The sequence below is a fragment of the Anguilla anguilla genome, chromosome 7, assembly GCF_013347855.1.
Source record: "Anguilla anguilla isolate fAngAng1 chromosome 7, fAngAng1.pri, whole genome shotgun sequence".
NCBI classification, from domain to species: Eukaryota; Metazoa; Chordata; class Actinopteri; order Anguilliformes; family Anguillidae; genus Anguilla; species Anguilla anguilla.
Window position 1 is genome coordinate 47,130,523 of NC_049207.1, and position 25,946 is coordinate 47,156,468.

At 44.0% G+C, this 25,946-nt stretch overlaps 1 protein-coding gene across 1 annotated transcript; it reads right to left on the reverse strand.

Annotated features, from left to right (window-relative positions):
• Nucleotides 1-506: 506 nt before the first annotated feature.
• Nucleotides 507-24,513, reverse strand: LOC118232161 (DCC-interacting protein 13-beta-like). Its single transcript, XM_035426826.1, has 21 exons — nucleotides 24,284-24,513; nucleotides 21,151-21,249; nucleotides 20,285-20,344; nucleotides 19,838-19,909; nucleotides 17,512-17,599; nucleotides 17,283-17,324; nucleotides 16,751-16,809; nucleotides 16,227-16,373; nucleotides 15,695-15,777; nucleotides 14,988-15,140; nucleotides 13,319-13,507; nucleotides 11,911-11,953; nucleotides 11,290-11,346; nucleotides 8,470-8,564; nucleotides 8,004-8,159; nucleotides 6,508-6,560; nucleotides 5,939-6,113; nucleotides 5,238-5,274; nucleotides 4,495-4,650; nucleotides 3,957-4,004; nucleotides 507-3,574 (listed from the first exon to the last, which is right to left on the reverse strand). Exons 1-21 carry the CDS (start codon nucleotides 24,335-24,337, stop codon nucleotides 3,452-3,454), a joined length of 1,989 nt encoding a protein of 662 aa, XP_035282717.1. The 5' UTR covers nucleotides 24,338-24,513; the 3' UTR covers nucleotides 507-3,451.
• Nucleotides 24,514-25,946: the final 1,433 nt, after the last annotated feature.

Below are 25,946 nucleotides of genomic sequence, written 5' to 3' on the forward strand. Positions count from 1 at the left end.
AATTCTAAAAACAAAAATGCAGGGAAAGTACCTCCCATGGTTTTAGGATTTAACACTATAAAAAAGGCTTTAAAGACAAAAAATATTTCAGAATTTTCATTTATTATTCTCGTTTATTCTTCATTATTTTCACAAGTAGCTTGTACTCAACATAGGTAAATTAATGAAAAGAAGAAGAAAAAAAAGCTGGCATCTAACGTCAAGGAGGCGTTATGTCGGTAGGGTTTAGAGCATCACCGGGACCGATGGTGGACAAGGAAACGAGGTCAGCGGTCTTTTAGTCTTTGGCCACGAACTCGTTCGACCGTTTCCCTGCCCCCTACTGTGGAAATGCGACTTGTAGTTCTTGAACAAGGCCCTCTTACTTCTAAACAAAGGTTCAATGTTTTCTCACCCAGGGGCCCCCACCCAGACCTGGGGGTCCCAATCATAAGTTAAAAAAGTGTTTTTTTAGTTTTTTTTTTAGTTTTTATATTTTGAAATATTTTTTCCTATATATATATATATATATATATATATATATATAGAGAGAGAGAGAGAGCCTTCTTACTAGGTTTATGCCACTATTGCTCCAAAGCATTGAGGCAGGGGGATTGCATAGACTGAGTATTTCAATATGCCTGGACTTGCCCATTTGCATTCCCTGTGAGATTACCCAATGAAGAATTTATTTGAATAATATTAAGATTTCCATTTCGATCAAGACGTGTAATCATCATGAGGCATAACAGTAAGCTACAATGCACACACTGACAAACAGCAGCACAAAAAAGTGTCATTTACTTTTAAAGGATATAAGTTACATGGTTTTAGAAGATGCTAGGTCAAACAGTGTCCAAAGCTGTACAGAATATGGACATGGTGAATTGAAAGCAACAGTTATAGTTTGTCAGATATTAAAAGATGGAATATTAAGCACTTGCTGCAATGTCATATTTTTACTTGTAGCGAGACATGGTGTTTTCAAGCAGCACAAGTTAAAAAAACAAAGTGATGTCATCCTGGTTTGACATGTAAACAGTACAGACGTCCCTCCTAAAGCTCATTTAACGATGATTATTGATTATACTGGACATGCACAATCCTGTGCAGCATCAACTATGGATAATAGTAACAATATAGCAAAAGTTAGCCAACAACGCCCCAGCCCCCCCCCCCCAAAAAAAAAAGTTATTAAAAAATACAAGTAAGAGACGAAAGTTGGACTCTCAACAGTTTCCAAAAGTTTTGGAGGAATAACTTTTACTGTGTTTCTCCATCTTGGACTTTTGAAAGAGAGTCGGAACCCCAAGTAAGTTAGTACCCTAAGTACACAAGGAGTTTGACCTGTTTCACGTAAACACCGAGCGGAAGCCCCCTGCTGGTGGATTTTAGTCACTGCAATAGACTTCCTCCTGTAAAACACAGAATGGCTCCAACTTCTGCATATTTGGAGTGACATTTCCATCTCTGCCACTGCTTGTTATTGACTTCACGCAAACTTAAGTACCACTAAAATCCTGAAAATTTACAGTGCCTACCAGAGGGAATTCAGGTAAAAATCAGGTAAGACTATTTTAATTCTCAGCTCCCCAAACTCCATTCGATGCCAGTAAAGCAGTTTGATTGGGGATATCAGACTCCAATCCTGGAGGGCTGCAGTGTCTCAAAATTTCTAATGCGTTTCACCACTGAAGAGATTTACTTCACCATTTAAGTTTAGGCTAAAGAGTCTACGCACCTTGTGTCCGGGGCCTAAATAGACCGCTGTTGATTCATAGCGAACCGCAGAAGGCCCCCCAGGACCAGAGCCATAGGTATAGGGTATACAATAGACTGCCTTCAGAGACAGAGCCTTCAAAACAAAGAGCATGCACCTTAAACCAGACAAATTACGTGACAAAAATATCCTGACCCGAGTGAATAACATTTAGTTTTGTGTGCTGTGGATGAGCAGACAGCAGGCCCTTTTCTAGGTCTGATTTTCCTTTTGTCATTTGTCGCTGTTGCATGGCCCTGCAGCTCCGGATATGTGCTGTACAGATTGGCTTTTTCCGAGTGTCAAATTTCATTACATGGGGTTGTGCACCAAATTACTGAGTCAGCACTCTCTCTTCATAGAGTGATGGCCACAGAACTGCACAAGGCTTTTTTTAAAGAAAAAAAAAACATTATATCAGAGTGATGCTGCTTGGGCTTTTCCAAGCTTCAGCCCAATGATGAAATGATGACTACAGAGAAGCACAAACTCCCCATTTTTGGAATTGCCAGTTGTGGTTATTGAAGTTTGTTATGCCAACCACACTTTCACACCGGGAGCACTGCAGCTAAACTGCACTGGGTGACTATTTTACCCCCTACAGGCCACACACTGTACTACAGGAGAGCCAGTGGCCATTTTAAACCCCACAGGCCACTCACAGTACTACAGGAAAGCCAGTGACGATTTTAAACCCCACAGGCCACTCTCAGTACTACAGGAAAGACAGTGATTTTTTTTTTTTTTTTTACAAAATCCTACAGGCCACACACGGTACTTCAGGAGAGCCAGTTACAATTTAAAACCCTACAGGCCGCACACGGTACTACAGGAGAGCCAGTCACCATTTCACACCCCACAGGCCACATACAGTACTGCAGGAGACCCACAGAAAATTTTAAACAGTGCAGGCGACACACTGTACTACAGGAGAGTCAGTGACTATTTTACGTCCTGTACAAACTAACACCCTAGCAGCTGAGATCCACATATACTCAGACTGCCTCTTAATGTCAAAAATGCATTTCAACTCGACTGTATAGTACCATCTCCATCATTTGTAAACCTTTGAAAACTTATTGGAATAATTGATTAAACAGTACAATAGTAAGCATGTAGAAAATTGCGCATGTTGGGTTATTTTTTCTGTGTAACTATCCAGCATGCTAAGTAAACACCACTCATTTTTCCTGCTTCTGTCTCACGCACACACACACACGCACACACACCAGACCTCAGGTCTAAACCTTCCGGATTCTGAAAGTGCAAACAAACACGCTTCTGAAATCTCTTAAATCCTAGAAAAGACTCAGTGGCATTTTCAGCGACTTTCTTGTGAAGTACCAATACACAGAGCGTGCAGTAGAACACGAGGGCTCTCCGCTACTCCAAGCAGTCGGGTCTGTAGGCTACATGCGATCTGTCCACAAAATTCAGTCTGTTGATGTGGTCAATTAACCACATGTAGATAGTGTAAACAGGAATACAACTGTTCAAGCTTTGAGGAAAAAATTCCAGGAAATTCAGCTGGAGATACAGGCTGGCTATGGCTGAAGTGACAAGTAATGTATAATTTGTATGGAGAGTGGGGAAAAGCTGTACTTGAATGTGAGAAGTGCCTGTAGGAGCAGGGCTGTGCGAGAGCGTGCACTCCTGCTTCTGCTGTGACCCGGACAGATTTGGTCCAAACTGGTCTGATCCGGTTCAGTCCTGTCAGGCCTCCGACTCTTCCTCTTGCGCAACCTTGTCGTCCTCGCTTTCTGGGTCGAGCAGCAGGAACTTGCCATCGTTGGTCAGGGGCATGGTCTTCATCAGCTCCGCCAGAGCCGCCGGGTCCTGGACACAGACGTGTGATGCGTTAAAAGTAGACGTCACGTGATTAACTCCGAGCAGTCCTTTTTACTGACAGGGCAAATAAGACCACGACAGGCAGAAACCATCAGCCGAAACTCCACAACAGGTATAGACTGGGTGGGATAACATCAAATTCGACCAAATATAGGATATATAATAATTATAAAAATGTATACCAACTAAGGTAACCAAATAAGAAAATACAAGTCTGCTACAAGCAGTAGTTTCAAGTTCTGATCATCAGCTTAGCCGGAGTCTGTAGCAATTTTGGACTACTGCAGTCCCTTTGGTTTTCACAGTGTAGCACAGAATATTCGCATGTTGATGCAATTCGAAATAAAATGAGAATGATGTCAAAGTTCACCTTTTTCGCTTCTGTGATCTCCTTTGCCAGACCGATGGTGTAACATATCTGTGGAAGAGAACTGTTAAGAGGCTCACAGTTTCTATTGGTTTTTTCCCCCCATTCCCTTTGGAATAGTTTGTTTAAAAGCCCTTTTTACAGAACAAGCAGAGGAAATTGGCGCATGCTACAAATGTTATTCCGCAATTAATCGGCTGACTGGTTTAAACATCATCTTAGCATCTCGGTTAATATAGATCTGTCCCCAAAAATGAAAGCTGATTGGCTGGATGATTTGCATTCACCATAGCGTACTGGCATCATTGATGGGATTCAATAAAAATTTGCCCTTGACATCAAAAGCAAAACATTTTTAAATCAAAACCACACACGAGTTTAACATCACTGAAACTAACTTGCCAAACTGAGTTTGTGAAGAAAAAGTCTGAAGTTTGTGTCTTAATCGTGAGTCAAAGTGAAGAGCGAATGTTTGTGGAATCTCAGTCGGAGAGCCTGGTATTGTGAGAGCAGAAGGAGGCGTGTCTGCGGGAGGCCACACCTTCTCTCCGTCCGTATTGCTCTCGAAGATGAAGGCGCTGAAGGAGGGCTCGCCCCCGTCTGGCCTCTCGCCCCAATCTCGGCCCTCCACCACGAAGCCCATCAGCCGCCCGTTCTCCTGGTGGGCTGAAAACTGGGTCACGTCCTGGAGCTGGAACTACGGGGGGGGGAGGGGGGGAGGGAGTTGAGTTGAGTTTGAGAGACGCACCGTTTCAAAGAGAAATGTAGATTTCATCACACTTCACGAGGTGACAGTTGCTAATGTCTAATCTAGGGATTCCCCGATTCCCCGAAGCATTCTGTTTGACCAGCCCCTTTATTCAAATGAGGCCCAAACATATGTTCAAATACAGAACTTATTTTTAGCACGCGGAAATGTAACACATCACAGTTCAGTGGATGTAACACCTACCGGGTTCACATTTGCATTTCATTTACATTTCACACATTTAAATGTGTGAGTATCACAGCGTACGCTATTTTTTTACATACAATCCCTTTATGCAGCTGGATATCTTACTGATGCAATTCAGGTTAAGCGCCACACTCGACAGTGCAACAACAGCGCCCCCTCCTGGGATACAAACCTACAACCTTGGAGTCAGAAGGCCAGTTACTGGCAATCTGTCCCAATCAGTAAGAGGCCCTTTCTCACCACCGGCCTCTGCCAAGCCTTCCAAAAACCTGTAGTCTAGGCATCGCTGCTTTAGTCAATGTAATTACAGTGAGAATGAAGGCACTTACATTTATTCTGGTAACCTGTGTCTGAGGGTCAATCAACCTGTTGAAGAGAAGAAAATTAGTCAGGTTTCTTGCCATGTTTATGGCCACTGTTTCTTCATATATTAATGCTACAGTGTGTAGCCTGATTGTACAAGAGACCCTGAACATTCACAGATTTGGGGCTTATGAGATTTCTGAGACCCCCCACCCCATTCAGACACTGTCTCTCCTGCAGTACTGTGTGTGGCTTGTAGGGTGTAAAATATTCTCTGGCTCTCCTGTAGTGCTGTGTGTGGCCTGTTGGATATGTAATAGTCACTGGCTCTCCTGCAGTACTGTGTGCGCCTATAGAGGGTATAATAGTCACTGGCTCTCCTGTAGTACTGTGTGCGCCTATAGAGGGTATAATAGTCATTGGCTTTCCTGTAGTACTGTTTGCACCTGTAGGGTGTAAAATAGTCACTGGCTCTCCTGTAGTACTGTGTGCGTCTATAGGGGGTATAATAGTCACTGGCTCTTCTGTAGTACTGTGTGCGTCTATAGGGGGTATAATAGTCACTGGCTCTCCTGTAGTACTGTGTGCGCCTATAGAGGGTATAATAGTCACTGGCTCTCCTGTAGTACTGTTTGCGCCTGTAGGGGTGTAACGGTCACTGGCTCTCCTGTAGTACTGTGTGTGGCCTGTAGGGATCACAGGCGAGTGTATAGGCATAGTAACTGACCTCAGGCAGCTGCTGGTCACCATCAGATGGGCCTCTGTGGTGCGGAAGATGTTGTGGATGGCTCGCGCCGCCAGGACCTGGCGGGCCGCCTCGTAGATGACGTCCGGCGTCCGCCCGGACAGCACGGCCATGGAGCCCAGGAAGCGCACATCGAACACCTGCTGCAGCAGCGCGTCTGTGGGGGGAGGGAGGGGGCGGACACGCCCGTTCACTTTCCTGCGGTTTATCAGACGCTCTTCTATAGAGCGACTCCCAGCCCAAAAACACAAAGACCAGTAACCCAAAGACCAGGAACCAAAGCGCACTTATTCCCTTCAGGGGAAAGCACAATCCCTTGGGAAAAGCACGCTTTGTTCTGAAAACTGGGTGAAAATAATGTCTCTCATATCATCATTAATCTTCAGGAATTTCGCAGAGGTTTAAAAGTTTTTAAAAGTTTAAAAAATAGGATCTAAAGAACGTTTGATGGACACTGTCACATTAAATACAAAACAGTGAGCATTCCTCCATAACGCAGTATTAAATGAAGAAATGGTAATCTGCATTCTTTCCAGGCTGGAGTCACTTACCATCAGTGTCAGGAGTGCAGTCTTCCTCCTTCTCTCCGAAAGGGTTTGTGCGCCTTGAAAAGGGGAACAAAAGGCATCCACTGAAACTCAGCAAAGCGCAACCTCGCCTCATTCATCAGCCTCAGCTGTGCTTCAGTGCAATATCACCCTAAGTCATGCTACCATGCCATGCTATACAAAGGCTATGATTTGCCTACAATAGGGCTGGAGGAATCCTATCCATGTCCGTTCTTACTTGTTTCAGTAGCCACGATCATTTACGTCAGGAGCGTCCAATCTTATCGAAAAATGGCAGGTGTGGGTGCAGGTTTTTATTTTAGCCCCGTGCTACAACGCATGGTTCAACAAACTAACTTATAATGGTGTTCAATCAAGATTTTGATAAGTAGAATCAAGAAACCCCTGATCTACACGACTCCTCCTGTATCTGTGTATGGAACTGTTACTGTTTGTCGAAGGTCTAATTGAACCGCCAGTGATGTAAGCAGCCAGCTGAACCGCTGAAATTATATAGTTGTATGATCTAATTGCGTAATTAAACATCTAATTATATACCACATAACAGCATTGCAATTATGTGTACCAAAAGGAAATTACACATTGCCCTTGTATGTTTACAGCTGCACATTTGCAATTGTTTTTAATATGATAAATAGGGCAAACAACTGTTTGGGGTTCATTATGTCATATTCCTGTTAAAATAAATACTCTCTGCAGTGGACTCTTTCCACCCGTCGATAAATATGTGGGTCATTCATATGAAGTGCTTGGCAAACATTAGCAAGTATGAAAAACTGCCCTGAGAATGAACCCAGGGAAAATTTTTACCTCAGAACCTTTCAGCACGGCTACATTTAATCAATGCTTTTAGCTATTAAAGTTTGAATATGTTCCAGTTCTGACTGTGGTGGTGGCGGTGAAAAACATAACGGGCATCTGCGAACTCTGTGAAAGAGTTAGACTGCAATCGATCTTTCCCAGCGTCGCACGCTGGTCTGCAAAAACGACAGGGCTGTGAACTTAGCGATACTGGCGACGTTGGGTCTCTCACTGTATATCCACCGTCAGAAAAAAAAAAAAGTGTTTCTTTTTCAATCTGTCGCCGTCTGGCACTCCCGTGACGCCGAAAGGACGGTTTTAATCTTCGCCTGCCGCGGGTTCTCGCCGGGACAGCTAAAGAACGCGTTTTCCATCTGTCTGAAAACTTCGTCTCTACGTCGTGCGTCGTCATTACCCCGCCCCGGTTCTGAGTGGCTCTGTCCCCTTTCGTGTCTTGCTGCTGGGACGGAGTCAGAGCAGGAGAGCTGTGTGTCGCGGTAACGGCGAGTCACGGAACGAGGCCGTGCTCTGTGCTAACGATGCTAACGATGCTAACTGAGGCTGCTTTACGGGTGGACTGAAACTCCTCCACTTTTTTTTTTAAACTTTAAGGTCTTTCCTAGTATAAGCCAGGACTTTTCATGAATTCCCCCGGAATGTGGGAAGGAGCGTCTTACCGTCCCCCCGCCCTGTTCTGATCCAGGAACTCCATGGCGGGGAGAACGATGTCGAACTGGATCGGGGTCCCGGGTGCGATCAGATTCTCCGGCTCGGGGACCCTGGGGGGTTTGGGGGGCGGGTCCGAGGAGATGGGCGTGGCCCCCGGGTTTGCCCTGCAGACAGACCAATGAACAGACAGACCCACGGAAAACACATTCATGTCAGTGATGACTACTGACGGGAGTACTGCAGATAATGATCGATGGGCTGGGAATGCTACTTAGTGCAATCTGTGGCCATAAAACTCAACAGGTGCTCAGTCTCAGGACTACATTCTTTTGCTGTGGAGAATAAAACCTCTTTTTGATTTGTCAAAACAAGTCAGCGACTGACAGCACTGACATGTTTTGACAAATCAACATCCATTAATTGGATTATTTACAGAAATTATATGAATTGGGGGGGGGGGGGAGGAGGCCTGACCTGTCAGGGTGGGGGGAGCCCTCCAGCCTCCTCTCAAAGCTGGTGATGGGTGTGACTGCCTGGATCGCTGTCTGGTTTAACTTTATGGCCACGGCCTGGACACAAGATACACCACCGTCATCATCATCATCATCATCATCATCATCCCTTTACAGCAACCACCTTTCAAACACCACCACCACCCTTTCCGTATAGCCATCCCAGGTACTAGGCACGTGCTCTGATCCCTCAGTGCCGTTACCATGGCATTCGATCCCTTCAAGCTCCGCCTCCTCTCCTCTCCCCTCCCAGGCACACTGGCAGCATACACTAATTAACCAGGCTTAACGAGGAAACTTCAAACGGGCAGTCAAAATTCTAATGTTCTTAATTTAAATTAACCTAACTTTAAAAACCAGTAATTTCATTCCTCTTTGTTATTAATTACTTTAAGTGAACACAATGTTAAGTATTTATTCTATTTCACAGTGCTGTACCCATAAGAAGACCGTGAACTTTAAAGTTTGAGGTAAGGAATGCAAAAACATCAGCGTAGAAAGAGATTTCCTTTACCCTCCCCTCTCCAACTGCTAAGGTGGGAAACTTTCTGCTAGCTAACAATTTCACAGATCCCTTTGTTTTATTCAGTGTACTGTGATTTCCTATCCCTACCACCAGGTGGAGCCCTCTCCACCAAGTTCTGAAAAACCATGCTGAAATAAAATTCAGAAGAGCTGACAGTGTACATTTGGTTATCTATAGGTGTTACCTGCCCACAAATAGTAAGGATGATATTAACAGCTTTTTAACTCTGAGTCTCTCTCTCTCGCTCTGTTATAAACAGCTGAAATGTAGTTTAGATAAATATTAGGGAGACAGGAGGTTAAGAGAATAAAGTCCTTCTGTATTTTTGTGTACAACACCCACAGCTTGGAACTCCATACAGCTTATACAGGAAGGAAGAACGGGGGAAAGAGAAAGGGACACTTCATTGTATTCAATTAATCTATTATCCTTAAATTGTATTTATTTACTCTGTTTATAACATGCAGACTAATTTATAATTGTATGTTTGTGTTACCAAGTAAAATCATTTTAATCATTGGTGTGGGTGTATGATAGGTATTATATTTAAATAGGCTGTACCAGTGAAGTGTTTTGAATGGAACTGGGGTTGGTTTATTTGAAAGAGAGACTCATCAGAATGACCTTCAGCTGCCACGGGTGATAAATTAGAGTTTTCCAGCCTGTCAATCATTGTGCACTTTGCACAACACACTTTAGCACACAAGAGGGAAACACCAGCTATATACACAACTCTCGCCTTCAAACAACGGACGCACACCACTGGAGAATTCAAACAGACCTGGCTACGAACAGCTTCACCGAATAATTACTCTACAGATGAATTATGCTGTGCAAATAATTATTTATTGGAACAGTCTGGGGTGATGACTGGAGGATGCTGGGATAGAAAATAATTTCAGGAGGGATTAAAATCAGCCTTTCCTTCGTATGTTAGACCAAATATCATTAAAGTACAAGGAAAACACAAGGACTGCCAATCCACCTTGAATATGGAGCCAGGAGAAATAGTCTCCCAAAGCAAAGCCTGGAATAAAAATGTAGATTTTAATACTTATTTGCATTTTTATTCCAGAGGTGAATTATCTTTTCAACAAAGCATTTGACAGCTTGCATGATGCAATTCTGCACCGAGCGTGTACTGAATGCCCTCATGGAAATGGAGTATTTATCACACTACAGCGCTAATACGTGATCTTTTCGGAGATAATAATGACCAATGTATTTCACAGCAGTGTATTTAAAAAAAATGTTTCTGTAGTATTTGAAAATTTTGCAGTGTAGTTTCTGATCCGGTTAATATTCCATTTTCTTCAGGGTGATATTTCTCTCCTGCCTTGCGCCAAGCGGCAACACAAATCAATGTTATGCTCAAGGCCGAGGATCTCGGAAATGGGTCGGAGCCCCAGAGTCTTGGGAGGAAGGCCACCTCGAAAGAAGCGCTCTGAACTGAAGCATCTGTCTTGCGGCACAGAAGACGCCGGAGGAAGGCCACCCGCGTTTCATTCGCGCGTCGTTCGTTTTCACCTTGAGCGAAATGACCGTCGAGTGACTCGGTAAGGGGGCGGAGCGGCAGGCCGGTGTGTGAGAGTGGGTAAACCTGGTCTCACTTCACGCATAAAGAAAGCGGCCAGTGGTGCGTTACTGTCTGTCTAGTGGATGTTCTCTAATTAAACACTGCGTTAGTAATATTCACCACGGTAGCTGTAGTGCACACCATTTCTTCTAACCTGCCACATGTCGAAAAAAAGGTGCATTATGTGCATATTTCAATGGGATATATAAACATGCTAGGCTATGGGCCGTGGAAAATGAATGAATTCTTGAAGTGAGCTGTGAAACAGAGCTTGGGAACACCTGCTGTGCGGTACTGGGTAGGCAGATTTAGAATCGGTCAAAACTGGACAGCGTGTGCAGCTGAAAGCGAAGGAGAAAACTAACGGCGCACCCAGGGGGGTGGGGGGATGGGGAGGGGGTTTCAGACCAGGGAGTCACTGACATGCAGATTCATTAGAAACTACCGGTAGCTTTCTCCCCGTCAGTTCCTCGGACCGGACACTACGTCGCCCGGTCGGAACCACAAACCGGACATTCCGGGGTAAACCCGTACGTCCGGCGACCGTGACTGAGGGCTGGTGTGCTTGCTCCGAGCTGCGGACCCAGCTTACGCTTGCGCTTGCGCTCGTCACTAGTGCTCGTCGCGAGTGCTCGTCGCTAGTGCACGCAGACAAAGTGTTGTGCGCCTACTCACAGTACCTCGGGGTTGTCGGTAAGGTAGATCTGCCTGGATATGTTGTTTACGGTGCTAATCCACTGCAACGAAAAGAGGTTTCAGCGAGAGTCCATTAGCAAACATGCCCAGTCTAAACGACATCTTCATGCACACAACGTATGGCAATATTATAGCAAAGCCAAGAATATAGTATTTACATCAGTTACATTCGTGGAACAGATATTTACTGGGTCACGAATCCTGATCATTACCGGTATGATTTCTGTTTATTAGAGTCGGGGTCGATTATAGTTCAATTTCTGAATTGAAAAACACTCATGCTTTCATATGAAGAATTTTCCACGAAAAGAACTGTATCTCTAATAATTTAATTAATTGAACTAAAAAAGGGAATGAACCCTGCTATTGTGATCCCCATATAACTGAAATTTACAGATCCAAATAACAGGCCCAAATAACTGCAGGGCAATGTCTGATTTCTATTAACAGGGTTAGGTATAGTAAATATTAATTTAATCAATTTACTGTTCTCTACTATGAATTTGAGTGCAGTTAAATTGTACTTATATTGGCAGTATGTGCAGTTAGTGGCATTGCTAATCAATCACAATGAAGACTTTTACTGCATTAATTCATATCCATACCTCTTCATATTCTTTTTTGCTCTCTGCCTGAAGAATTATTGACCTGAAAACCAGAAACAAACATATTAGAAAATACATTAATCCTCTACTGCATATGACAGTTGAGAATTTAAAATGCTGAAAAAAAAAAAAAGTGAACAAAGTACCAGCAAAGGCTGCCTGACATTTTTGTGAAACTGGTTAGAGGCCTCTTTAATGTTTGCGTTTCCTGAAATTACTTAGAGTAGATAAAAGCAGCACAGAGCTTGCGTAACTAGCCAGCTAATTGCCTACCTCCATTAAGAGTCGCTCGATACACAGGGAAAGTCATACAAAGGACACATTATGGCACATTGCGCATTTGTACTGTATAACCAACAGGATGTTTGGGTGTTTTTTTTGATTAATAAGCTGCACCTTGGCACTTGTAAAACGACGTGGGTTTTGGACATGCTCTATTTATCTTCCTCTCTCTCTCTCGGTACGTATGCAGACAGCGTATTTGTAACATCCGCAAAAAAATGAACATCTGCTCGATCCATCCTCGTGTGACCTAAACACAAATATGCCGGTGGATAAAAATGGTCTGTTTCAGAGAAGAGGAGGAGGAGGAGGAGGAGGAGGAGAGGAATTGGACGGACCACAGAAAAAAAGCAAGGCCTTTTGGGGGAACGAAGCCAACTAGCCTCTCCACTTTCAGCGTCTCCGTGGGTCTGAATAATTCAGATCGGGGACCGTATGAGGCCTAATTAGGCTGATGAGCGGGCGCGTAATGAAATGGGGAAAATGGCAGCCGAAGGCTACGGATTCCCTACAAGGCCCCGGGCGGCTGCCTGACTCACACAGCGGGCGCTTAATAACTGAAGCCCGACGCGCAGGAAGAGGGGCCCAATTACGCGACTCTTTTTTACGGCCGCGGTTCTGGAGAGCCGCGCCGCCCTGCTGGCCGCCCTCGTAACCCTGAGCCTTTAAGTGATTCATTAAAACGGCTGATTGCGCAGTTAACTGGCCTCTCCCGGGTTTCCTGGGTCTGAAGTGGCTGCGGAATTAAAGCGAATATCGACGGGAGCAGCGGCTCTCCAGGACCACGGATCATGATCGTGAGACACCGCTGAGCAGGATTAGCTGATCTAGGATTGGTTTTGCGTTTTTAGCTCACAGTGGAAAAGATTAGGATTTCAACAGGGGAAAACTGATCCCGGATCAGTTCTGATTTGAGAGGCTGAGGACTGAGGGTCGCTGCTTTACGAATACAGGGCTCAGGACTGAGGGACGCTGCTTTGTGAATGCAGGGCCCAGGTTTATGAGCAGATTATGGTTAACAAGGGTGCTTTTCATGAGCACACAGGCCAGAGTTTTGTTGGGGTGGGCTGACACTTCAGTGCGTGAGTCGGAGAAGGTGGGCGGACTCTAACTGAGCGTAACGTACGTTTTTCCCGTAGAGGACGTGATCTGGAAGCAGTATCGCCGGTCTTCGCAGTCCACCGCCATCACAGAGCTGTTGTCCAGGTCCAGGATCATACCCCCCGCCACGGCACCACGAGGCTGACACATGAGGTTCCCTCCCTGGGTAAAGAAGTAAAGCCGGTCCCAGGCTGTACTCACTAGGCCCGTTTTGCTGGAGAAAGAAGAAATGGAAATCAGTGAGTTTTACCCAAGTTCAACAACAGATGCAACAACAAATATATTGATATAATGTCATTTTTACAAAAATTCTACATATTTACAATAATCTGCTAAATATCCAATTTCTGCAAGGGTTACTATATTAAATTCTTGAAATATTTAATATTATTATAGACTTATAGAATATTATAGTTATAGTTATATGTATTTTATATTATAGTTAGACTACTGGGCAGACTACTAGGTAAAAACTATGCATCATATTTATTCAATGCAGTTCACTGTCTACGCGCATAGCCATTCATGAGCTGTGCTCTAATTTTAAATGTTATGACTCATGCCACAGCGGCCGAAATAAATTGTACGTTATAAAAGCGCTTTCGTCACAACCCTATCCGAGCGGCGCATTGGTCCGCCGCGCTGTAAATGAGAAACGCAAAACGGAAAGATGGAAGATGTTGCCCTGCAATTAGCGTGCCAGTCAAGTGGAGAAAGAGCTGCCTCGCAGAGCCGGCATACTCCACCGCCATCACGTCGGCGCAGTCCGGCGGCAGTGTAGCGTAACGGGCAAGGAACTGGTCTCGTAACCAAAAGGTCACGGGTTCGATGCCGGGTCAGGCACTGCCGTTGCACCCTTGAGCTTATGCATTAACTGCATTGCTTCAGCGTATATCCTGCTGTATAAATGAATGCAATGTAAATGCTATAAAAAAGTTGCTCTGGATGAGAGTGTCTGTTAAATTCCAGTAATGTAATGACTCTGAGATGCCAACATTAATTCTATGGAAATGGAGCTTTTAATCTTTTAAAAAATTCCACTTTGTACCACACTTTTTTCACAACAACTTTACTCTATGTCCTGCTCTTATAATAAATATTCTGAGTCATACTGCAGCAAGCTTAATATCCCAAACGATGTCCAAATGATATTACTGCTGCGGTGTAATCAGTCTTCATGAGTAACATATGGACTCTCATAAGCAACTAATAAGATATATCACAGAGATCAGGCTCTAAGAGTGATTCCTCGGAAAACGGGTGAACGAGGATCAGGATGTACAAGTCAGACATGCTCAAATTAGCATGTTTAGCACGTAAAAAAAAAAGAAAGAAATTTGAACCAGGGCTGTCATCCAGTGCTAACTAATAATCATCCACTTAAGGGGTTTCACAGGATGACATCTGTGTGCTTAAGTACAGGTCAAACTGCATGATATAAGACACAGCGACAATCAAACATTTAAGGAGACCCTGCTGTTCAAAAACACCATACTCTTACAAGCAGGGGACAGGGGAGGAACGTCCAAAATGTCTTTTCTTTTCCAAAAACTTCAGAAAGGAAAGCTGTGAACGACATGCTCAATGGTTCACATATATACGTATGTGTACGATAATACAATAATGCGATTTATACACTAATAGATATAGTATAATATATAATTATATACTAATAAATTGAAATGGTGCCTTACTTCCTGATGTTGAGGTAGCCAGCCTTCTGTATGAGAGTGCGGTTGACAGGGTTGTGGTCGTGGTCGGGGGTGTAGACCGTGTCCTCCACGGAGAGCAGCTCCCTCTGGGAGGAGCGCATGTCCTCAGTCTCCGACTCCAGCTGGGCCTGGATGCTGGGAGACGGACAGAGGGACAGACAGACAGAGGGACAGACAACCATAAGGACAGACAGACAGAGGGACAGACAGACAGTTCAGTTGGGGAAAGCGGTGCAGCGAACCCAGACGTATCCCTCTCCGCCTCCTAACCTGCACGGAGCCTTCCCAAGTGTTCAGTGGCGCTGAACACCGCCGTGAAGGAAACGATACAAAAATAAATCCGATTGAGCCGATCCCCGTTCAGCATGAGTAACTAGGAGGCTGTTTTGGACAGGGCCTTGAAGCCTGACCCCATGGGGCTATTAACCCCCCCCCCCCCACTTAATTCTGATAAAACTGATAAAAAGTAAAACCTGGGCTGCATGGAGATCTTGTAAAAACAAAGAAACCCTCCAGGCACGGATGATGTATTTCTCTGGTCTCAGTTATTGTCCCTGTACAATACAGATTCAGCTTTGATTCAGCTCAGCGGAGGGCAATCTGAGCGGGAGCACAATGGCGGATTTTCACTCAAACCCCCCGAAGGACGACCTTGGTTTTTTTCGTCGGGCGAGAAAGAGGAGCTTCACCTTTGTGTTGTGCGCGAAGCACGACTCAGGAAGCCATCCATTTTCTTTGAAACGAGATCCACTCCTTTCTTGAAGAAGTTTACCTGAGTTGGGGAAAGCAATAAAAGCCTACATTTCTTTGTACAAAGAGTGAGATGGATAATAGATAACTGAAGGACACGAGGATCAATGAAAAGAAAACTGTCTGGATAAGTATGTTTTTTGTATTCACTTTACTTTTATATACACTTGGTTTTGGTTTATTCTTTTTATTTAAGTTTTCTTTCACAGGTCAAAATAATCATTGCCAGTCATCTGCAGTTCTATATTCAGACCAGCAGGTGGCATTATGTATCATACACTTGTTTTGCTGCCCACCATTTAACTCACAGAAGAAATATAAAGTGGGACAAAGAGATGGGGAAAAAAATTGAAGAAAATGAAGTGTACGAGGAAGGAGAATAAGGGGAAGTGAAAGAAGAGGTGAGTAAGAAGGATAAGACAGAGGAGTGCGGGGAGAGTTAGAAATGAGAGGAGGGGGGCGGTTGTGTACTTGGGCCTGTGAGTAGCCGAGCAGGGGTTCGAGCATGGCTACTCTCTTGCGGTGCTGCAGGGCGTTGTGGGCGCAGTAGTACTGCATGGAGGCCTGGTGCTGCTTCCTCCTGGTGTAGGCCACCTCCGCCACCACGTCCGCCTTCACCTGGGAAACACACGCCTTTACCCACAATGCAGTGCTGCACCCTCACCCCCTCTGTCTTCACCTTTTTATGCTCCCTATCACCTCGATGCCAGCCCTCGCTTGTGAGTGGCCCTTACATAAGTGACCCTTAAAATTAAGCATAACAGAGGGGGAGTGCTTAGGAGGTGAATTGGGACCAAGGGACAGGGTCATGCATTTACCCACAATGCAGTGCTGCACCGTCATACTTGGGAAATGCAGCGCTAAATTCTAATCACCTCAAGCCCATAGAAACTCCCAGATTCAGTACTATGGAGACATATAATCCACTCCTGCACTAGAGGGCCGGTGTCTTAGCAAGACACGCAGCCAGTCAGCAGCCTGCTTAATATTCCCACCTTTTCATTCTCTCTCTTCTTGGGCAGCCGACTGTATTTGACCATGGATGCCTCATGCTCTGGAGAGAAGAGAATTAATCGGTCGATAAATCAATTAACCAAACAATCACATAACACACAAATCAATCAACCACTAGACAAACCAATCAACCAGCAGACCAATCAATCGATCACCCAACAAATTAAAATAACAAATAGACTAATCAATCAATCAACTAATCAAAAAAATCAGTGAATCAAACCAAGTAACAAACGAGCGAGTCAGTCATCTCACTCACTCTAGTCAGCTGAAGTGCACATTTTCCAGAATTGGCACCCAAAAACTGTTGTAAGTTAGCCTTGCTAATGTACTCTGCAATGTTCTGTGCTAGCTGTACAGACTTTCAATTTTAAATGTTTGCACGTGGGTTTACTCATTTTTAACACGGACTCTTTTAAAACATAAACATAAAGCACCTGAGCAAGTTCATTACAACGTGCAGCCATCGAACATTTAACACAAAACAGATAAAATGAGTTCTGGAACACCTACCATCGCTGGCAATGCTAAATATGTCCTTCAGCGTGCTGATTTCTGCAATGTAGAAAGTCACAACATGGATGAATCTCACAAACACGCACCGAGAGAGAGAGAGAGAGAGAGAGAGAGAGAGAGAGAGAGAGAGAGAGAGAAAACTGTGAAGGAGCTGTGAAGAGCCGCCAGATAATTGGGCGCGCAGCAGGCGGTGTGCGGAGTGCTCGGCAGTCTGTGAAGACCGTACCTGTGAGGTCTTTCTCTCTGAAGGTAACCATGGGAAACACCATGCCGTTCGCCAGCATGGTGGCCAACTCCGCGTGCAAGGCGTTCAGCTACAGGCAGGGGAGAGAGAGGGAGAAGACGCTCAGCCTTACAAACACTGAATATACTGCTGCATACTGTAAATATAATAATAAATATATTTCACAGCAGATTAAAAATAAATATATATTTAAAAAAACATAACAGTACCCAAAATTAGCAATAATTAGTGTGTTTGCCCACATATTGTGAGGTGTTTTCACACAGATCCATAAATCCCAATCTGCCACATGAGGTCCACTGGTTGCTGTGACGGGTTTTTCAATTCAGTTCAGTTAAAAATAGCTATTTATCGCACAGGGGTAAGTTAATTTGAATTAAATCAATATTGTACACACTGCTCCACAACATTTCATTAGCAAGGACCCCAATAGCAAATAACAGTAAGTAAATACAGATATCCGAGCACCATATCACGCGTAACAGATGTGGAGTACGTGCAGCTGCATGCTAGCTGTTAGAATGAGATCCCCCTAATCTAACACAGCAATTAGCCTGAAAGTATTTATAACAGCCAGTCAATGGTGTAGAAGGAGCAGTTGAGTAGATAACGCATTTTCCCTCAATTATTATTTCCCCTATTTAGCTCCTCCAGGATAATTGAACATATCCTACTGCGTACCCCCATCCCACTACTGACAGCTTGCGAAAGCTAGAAGTTACGTTTAAAAAAAAAACTGCTGTTCCGTTTGTACATTAATCTGTAAATTCAATTTCTGTGTAGGCATTTTTGTTTAGAAAAGGGATTATGAATTTCTCTCTCTCTCTCCCTCTCTCTCTCTTTCTTGTCTTTCCCTCTCATTGTCACATGATCTCGGTGCTATTTTCTCTTTTTCTCTGTGGCTCTCTTTCTCTCTCGCGGTCTCTCTTATCTTTCCCTCTCTGGCACACACTCTCGCTCTGTTTACAGACAGACACTCCTCTAAAGCACACACGTTCTCGGAGACGTTTTCATCCGGAACAAGATCAGAGATCCTCCGAGTATTCTCACACAGGTGAACACGACGAACAAACATTTTGATTCTAACATGAAAATAAATATTTTTAAAACCTTTCTAAAAATCCAGATAATGAATAATGTACAAATCTCTTTGCAAAGGGCACAGCGACCTAACCATAGGTTTGCATTCAAATATCACTCATGCTTTTCGCACATGTAAAATAATAACTGCAAAGTAAAACATTACTGAGCTAAATACTAGGGCTCTGTACTGTATTTATCAGGGGTCGTGGGAGTTTCCACTGCATTCTTTTGTAAGGCATATTAACTGTAATTATCCCAGATGAACTCAGTGGCTGGCCTTTCCGTGTTTCCAAACCAGGTTTATGGAGTCCGGAAACTCTCACAGGAAACCCAGCACGGCTGCAATGGACTTTCAGTCCACAGGAAGAGGGTTATTAATGCATGCTTTGGTTTATCCCACACCCATTATGCTTATGTGAGTGAATTACACACTGCACGTTTCTCCGCATGCACTGCAGTCCAGTTATACGGCCGACTGTTTAAGAAATTCCCAGGGAAGCATCTTCTTTAAGGGTAGATCTGTGGTGCCCTGCAGGGGACTTGAACCTGTAAACTGTGAGTTATGAGAGCAATTCCCTAACCGTTATGCTACGCTGGGCCAACCGGTGCGATGACACAGCGCCTGCTATCAGCTGGAAGTTGTGGCGGGAGGCCGGGTAATGCGTTCAGCATCATTGACTCCACTGAGAGAGAGCCTTCATCAAAAGGTGACTTGCCAAGCTCTTATCGTGACGTGAACTGGATATTTACTGAGCCTGTACCCAAGTCTACGTCTTCTTTTAAACCTCTTTTTAAATCCCTTCTTTTTTTATTTTTTTTTTACAAGTTTTGGAACACTTCACCACAGCTGTTGTAGTTGGTGGCAGTCGAATCATTTAATCTTCGTCCAGAGATAAAAGGAGAAAGGGACCGATGGCTTGTTGCTGTTATAGTCATTAACTGCTATTCACTGTCCTTTTGATGTGGACTGCACATTGACCTTTACCATCCTTCGATGTTAATGCATTCTGTTGACATTCTGAGATGTTTTCATGGAAACTTTCCATCTCTGGGCTCGACTGGTTTAACGTTCTAGAGTATGTTCTAGGTTCTACGTTCACACGGGACGGGTCCTGTGCCGATGTTCTCCTCCCCCTGCGGGTACAATTGTGAGTTCCGCGCACCGATCCCTCCACAGCGGCTCACTGACCCCTGTGACCTCCCGCCCCCCTCCCCCAGGACTCACCTCTTCCACAGCCTTGGCAAAGTCCTGCAGGATGGTGATGACCTCAACGTCCCCCTGCCCCAGAGCAAAATTCTGCGCCAAGGTAAAGATCAAAGGTTACTATTGCATCGATTTGTGTGTGTGTGTGTGTGTGTGTGTGTGTGTGTGTGTATGCATGCATGTGAGAGCATGTGCCTGTGAGCCTGGCCTCCACACCCAGGATAGCACCATTGCTAATTAAGCACTAACCCATGAGAATCCCGTCCACAGTCACCATGCCATTATTCCAAACAAAATTCCTCTCTTGATTTTAATTAGCAACTTTAATGGAATCTGCGGGAGTGCTTTCAAAATTTTCCAGCACCTAACAAGTTGCAAGTGTTAAAAATACGCATTTATCTCAGGGCCTTTGCTGCTCCCAGAAGAAGGGTCTTCTGCGTGAGATCTAAACTGTTTGAGCTGGGTTACCTGCTTCTCGTACTCCAGTAGCTGCTTGGAGAGCTGTTCGGTAGCCAGCGCCATCTCGCTCTGGAAAGTGCCGGAAAAAAACCACAGCGCAGAGGTCAACGAGAGGCTTCGGCCTCCTCACGCTAATCACCTTTAGCAGGTACCCAACGCGCTAACCCACAGCTGCTGTTGCCAAGCAACCACCGCACAGATCTCAGCATGGGTAATGTTGTGAAGAGTCACAGATCACATGCCATGCAGAATACATGCAGGTTCAGTCTAGATTTATGGATTTTATTCTTAAAAAATGTATTTGCACACCAAGACGTAATAAAAATTTAACAACATGCATGAGTGTAGTGGTGTGGTGCAATATTTTGCCTGGCAGACAGAGTGAATGGTACAGACTGGCCTGAGTTGAAATTAGTTAATCTGTGCGGAATTAACGCATAATCTCTATTGCACAAAATCCTAAAACTCAGGGGTTGCCAAACAGTGAAAATTTAGTGCGATAAAATAACCCTTACACATCCATAGTAAAATAGAGTGAGTATTGTATTTCATAAATGTTGATATTGTACCAAAGAGCTGCATGTCTCATATAGATCCTCAACAATTACAGCAGAATGCAGACAACGCATCAATGATTTAATGTGTTAATTACCCACCACATGAGAGCTGGATAAAGTGAGAAATGGTTAAATGTTATTATTGAGGTAGAGATCATTTTTGTGGGCCGTGGAATGAAAAGGTTTGGGAACACTCCCCTTCTAAAAGAGAGCCTTAATCAGAGTCATGTTTGGTCCCATAATAACAAATGTTGGTGAAACTATGTGAAAGTTCACAGCCGCATTTATTAGAAAGAGATGCTCAGCAGCGCCCCCTACCTGTGCCCCGTACACTCGCTGCATGGACTGCAGCAGCTGGTTGGTGTAGTCTGTGAGAGTACCAGCATCCTCTTCAAAGACACTGAGCAAGGAGCGGGTCTGTGGGGCGCGCACACACACACACACGCACACACACACACACACACACACACACACAGTATTATTACTGGACGCCAAACCTGTTAAACAAGAGTTACATGTGATGCCTACTAAACATGGGTGTGGTTGGAAATTTGTGAAAGGGATACAAAGGAATTTAAACACGCCTGAATTTGCTTCAGGTGATCAATCGGATAAGCATTACACTGAGCTTCCATTCCGCAGAATAAGTCACAGTCCATTCACAAAGTGAAATATGTGAAACTGCCAATGTATTTTAAAGAAGTACAACTACGCAGACTGTCTCCAAGCGTATCTGGAGATGTCACGGTGAACTGTCTTTTCTTCTTCCTCTGTCTTGACCATATAGTGCTTGACTGTTACACGGCACATGTAGCAGTTTACTTAGTGTTGGGAACACCCAGCTTGGAGCAACAGTATGCCACAGCTTGAGAGTCGCTGACGTTGCGCTGTAGAGACGTACAGTAGCCTGGTTTAACGATTCTAACTTTGTTCAGTCCGCTTGTCCGCACTGCTGAGCGGCAGGTCTTGATCTGAAATGCACTACAAAACGAAGTCATTCTCAAATCCAAAATGTTTTTTAACATTTTTTAATTTTTATTTAATTTCCTCCCGGAGACACCCTCGTTTTGAAAGTGCATCGTTTTACAGAGTATTTGAATTTCAAAGTGAGGCGTTTGCATACTCTATTCATAGGGGTTTCCAATAACCTCCCACCACTTAACAGAGAACTTGAACGATGCATCGCAAAATCTGTGAAAAAGCAAATCGTTTCTGCAGTGCCTGTGCAGGGAATTTCCCTACCGTGCCTTAAAAATAGGTCCGTAATGTGCAGAAATGACAAACTACTCTTTTTCACATTTTCACTAAGATTGAAAGTCAGTCTCTTTCCTCTTTCCTAGAGTAACAAACCCTCCCAGGAACATTCCCTATTTAACACATAAATAAGTCAAAACAGTTCAAGCTGCTGTAGAGGTTCTCTTGTATCACTTCTATGTGGGGTTAATTGAAGACTTGACTCCAGACACCTATCGATAATCTGGCTTGAGACTGGTTTCCCCACAATCTGACTGGGTCGGCCAAGTCAGTGCTGTGACAAAGGTCACTGGTTGAATTTACTGAAATGGCTGCCAGCAATTTAAGCCCCACCTACACAAGAGCGTGATTCATCGAAACAAGTGACCATTTATTTTCCAAAGCATATCCCTGTAATTGGGCACACCTATCTCAAATCAGGATGTAAACCTGGTCAGACTCATATAGTAGCGTAAGCTTGTCAGCTCGCCAAATAAGACTACTTCAGTTATGACAGTCGTTCCCCAAACCGGACCCTTCAGAACCTCTGCAACAGCTTTTTGTTTTCACTTTACAATCAGCAACCAGATTAGCCTTAAGAAAGCAGGTGAGCCAAGTTAGCTGTGTGTTCACAGTTCTGAGTAGGAGCAGGAGGCAACAGAACCCATGGGACTCCAGGCCCACAACTGCAGACCCCCGTGGACATGCTATATCACCCAGATAAAAACTACCTACGTCACGGCTATTCCAAACTCTTTCTCCTTTTGTAATTTTCCCTCCAATTAAATTCCATTTTTGCATCTACCAAAATGGATAGTTTACGTTTGTTCTAAAAGTTAATCGCTGGTTGTCACAAAGAGACAGATTTTCTTTGAGATTTTAATTTGATTTTCCATCAAGTGGAAAGTGAATAGCATTCCAAGCAATTGCTCTTTCAGAATGTATAAAAAACTGAAAATTAGAAATAATTGGATGCACATAACAAAGCTATGAGATATAAAAATAATATAGAAAAAATAAACCCATAGCATTTTTTTTTTAAGACAATTGCTTGCACTGGGGGCCTGCTATAATTGCGCTGGGACGGGGTGGCCTGGGGTGCTGGGGACCAGTGTGAAATCTATTCAAGGGGCCCAAAATCCCTGGGGCACCCCTGCTTGTGTCAGCCGCTGGGATCCCACTCCGCCGAAAAACCACATCTTTCTCCGCGGTCAAACCAGGCCAGAGTGCTAGTTAATACTACGCAACGCAATGCAATGGCTTGCGCATAATGTGCTATGCAAGATGTGAAACCAATGTTCTCGCAGCCTACAGCTGACGAAATTCGCAGCATATCTGATTCTCATGCGCGGGCGTAACCCCAATGAACCCACGTCCTACAAATCAAAATTCAGTTGCTGCGAGAAAACAACGCAAGTAGTGCGCACGGCACGGGGGGCGATTTCACATGACCGGGGTATCAATGAGCAAACCGTTATCCGACGAGATGACGTTTGATAACCAGTTAAAATGAATTGTAGACTACGCTACCACTTTTTTCGCATTACCACTCAGGAATAAACTCGAATTTTAGCTGTTATGGGGATATAGGCCAGTGTGTTCCCCCACATACGTCCAGATTCCATCACATCAGAAGTAACTGTCGCCATCCCCGCCTCCGTAGCACTCAGAATGTTGGCCTAACGCAGTTATATCCAATCGGAGGCTAAGCAGAACAATAAAAAAGAGGGCTGCCTAACGTTATCTTTTCATCCGAAAATCGACTGTTTCATAAATACGTGGAAATAGCATTTATTTGAATCGAACACTTTCACACGTTGGGCATCCCAACAAAAGGACAAGGCGCCGTACGTCTAATGTTTATAAGGTAGCATATATAGCCCACTTCTCGTTTGCAAATAATTGTTGGCTGCACGTCACGGACGTGGAGAAAATGACGTTTCCAAAAGCTACGCATAAAACACTAGTAGGAATATTTAGCATAATGACGTGTGAAACTTTAATTTGCAACCGTAACATTGTTAACATTCGTATAACAACCCCCGAAATGTATTTACAAGTCAGATGTTTTTTGCGTAGCCTATGTAAGAATTTAGGTGTGGTAGCAAGTTAAAGGGACTCGTTGCCTAAGTTTTCACCGCGCCTGTTTTATTTTAAGGGAGCATTGCCAATTCCAGTCTGATGAATCACACAAACGTTAAAGAAAATACAGTTTTACCTGCGGACTGTCCTGCAGAGCCTCCTCGAGAAGTAGTTTGTGAACGGCCGGCATCTTGTTCACGGAGGAGAAAAAGTCTTGAATTATTTAGGAATTGGACTCTGTTTCCCAGGGAGCTGTGTGTGGCAGTGAGGGAAACGCGTATAGAAGCAGGCGGCCAGTGCGCGCGACTACGGAAGAATTGCAAGCAGATGTAGAAAGCGAGTGTTGCTAGTCAGTCCTGTCTGCCAAAGTAAACGTTAAGATTGAATCAATAATAACTACCACACTGCTTTGTTCACAATTACACCAGATCCCCTTGAAATGTAGTTTCACCGTTTTGTTTCATGAAAGGGGGCTAATATTTGTAGGTTTAAAATAGCCTAAAATCCGATAAGACAGATCTTGAACATTGCTAAACAATGCAACAGGCGAATGTATGCATAAATATCGATAAAGTATAATTGTCTTCAACAACAGGCCTAATGAATTTTTTTTACTTTAAATCCTAAAATACTCTAGCTTGCTTATGCCCCTTGTTTTTTGCATGTACATTGTATGACATTATCCCCCTCTGCTGGGGAAAAGGAGGATTGCAATTATTCTTGAAATTATTACAGGTTTATTACAAGGATTTTGATGACAAGTAGTGGATTATCAAAATCCTTTCATTAACCTGAGTAAGACACACCTTTATTTTTAAAGACTCAAATTTCACGTCTCCAGCTGTTACCAGTTATATTTGCCAGTTACACAGGTCTCCCTAAAACAGATTGGCCGAGGCCTCGCACGTTTGACATTTGACATGTTTATCCAATATTCATTACAGGCTGCAATGCCATTGCCGCGGCTATTTAATGCACGAGCACACCGAGTGTGCCTTAAATCGTTTCTTTGGACTGCACAGCTGAACTGCACCTGCGCGCGGACGGGTGGTGGGCCTAGGTTTCACACTGAACCGGTGAAAAGTGAAACTACACCGCTAGATGTTTTTTCCCCCAGCGCGGTTTTTGCATCGCTTTTCAGATATGCAGATATTTACTTTTGTCATTCTCTTCGGCTGGCCTTTGGACCTGCGAATCATAATGTATGATTCGATAAGGCTTCTCTTGTCTCGGGCAAGCCACACTGAGTTAACTCTGTTTTCTGAACTCATTCATGTCGAATTGTCGGTGACTAGAGGAGACGGGTTCTGGCTAACGCTGGGCAGGTGCCTCTCTAATTCGCTTATCCGGTTTGCTGCCGGCCGGTTCTAGTTATAGGCGGCAAGGGCCACCCGTCTTCGACTGGGGTGGTGTGTATGCGTGTGGGGGAGGCTAGTGGCAAAAGAAAAAAAAGGAAAATCCAGAACCCCCCGTCCACAATCTCTATAATAATAATAATAATAATAATAATAATAATAATAATAATAATAATAAAGTTATTATTATTATTATTGTTATTATTATTATTATTATTGACCCAGATATTTAGTGTTTGTGTCTGTCTAAGACAGACCTCACCATGTGTTGAGTGGTGTAGAGCGGACCACAAGGGAAGGTTTAACTTTCCACACACCGGCCTGAGTGAGTCTTAGCCAGCCATGCTTTCTGTGTTTGTGAGTTCATGAAACATCACTCCCTCCAACAGAAAGGCTGTTGAAAAGAACCAAATCACCATCCGAGCAGTTTAGATGTCTTATTGG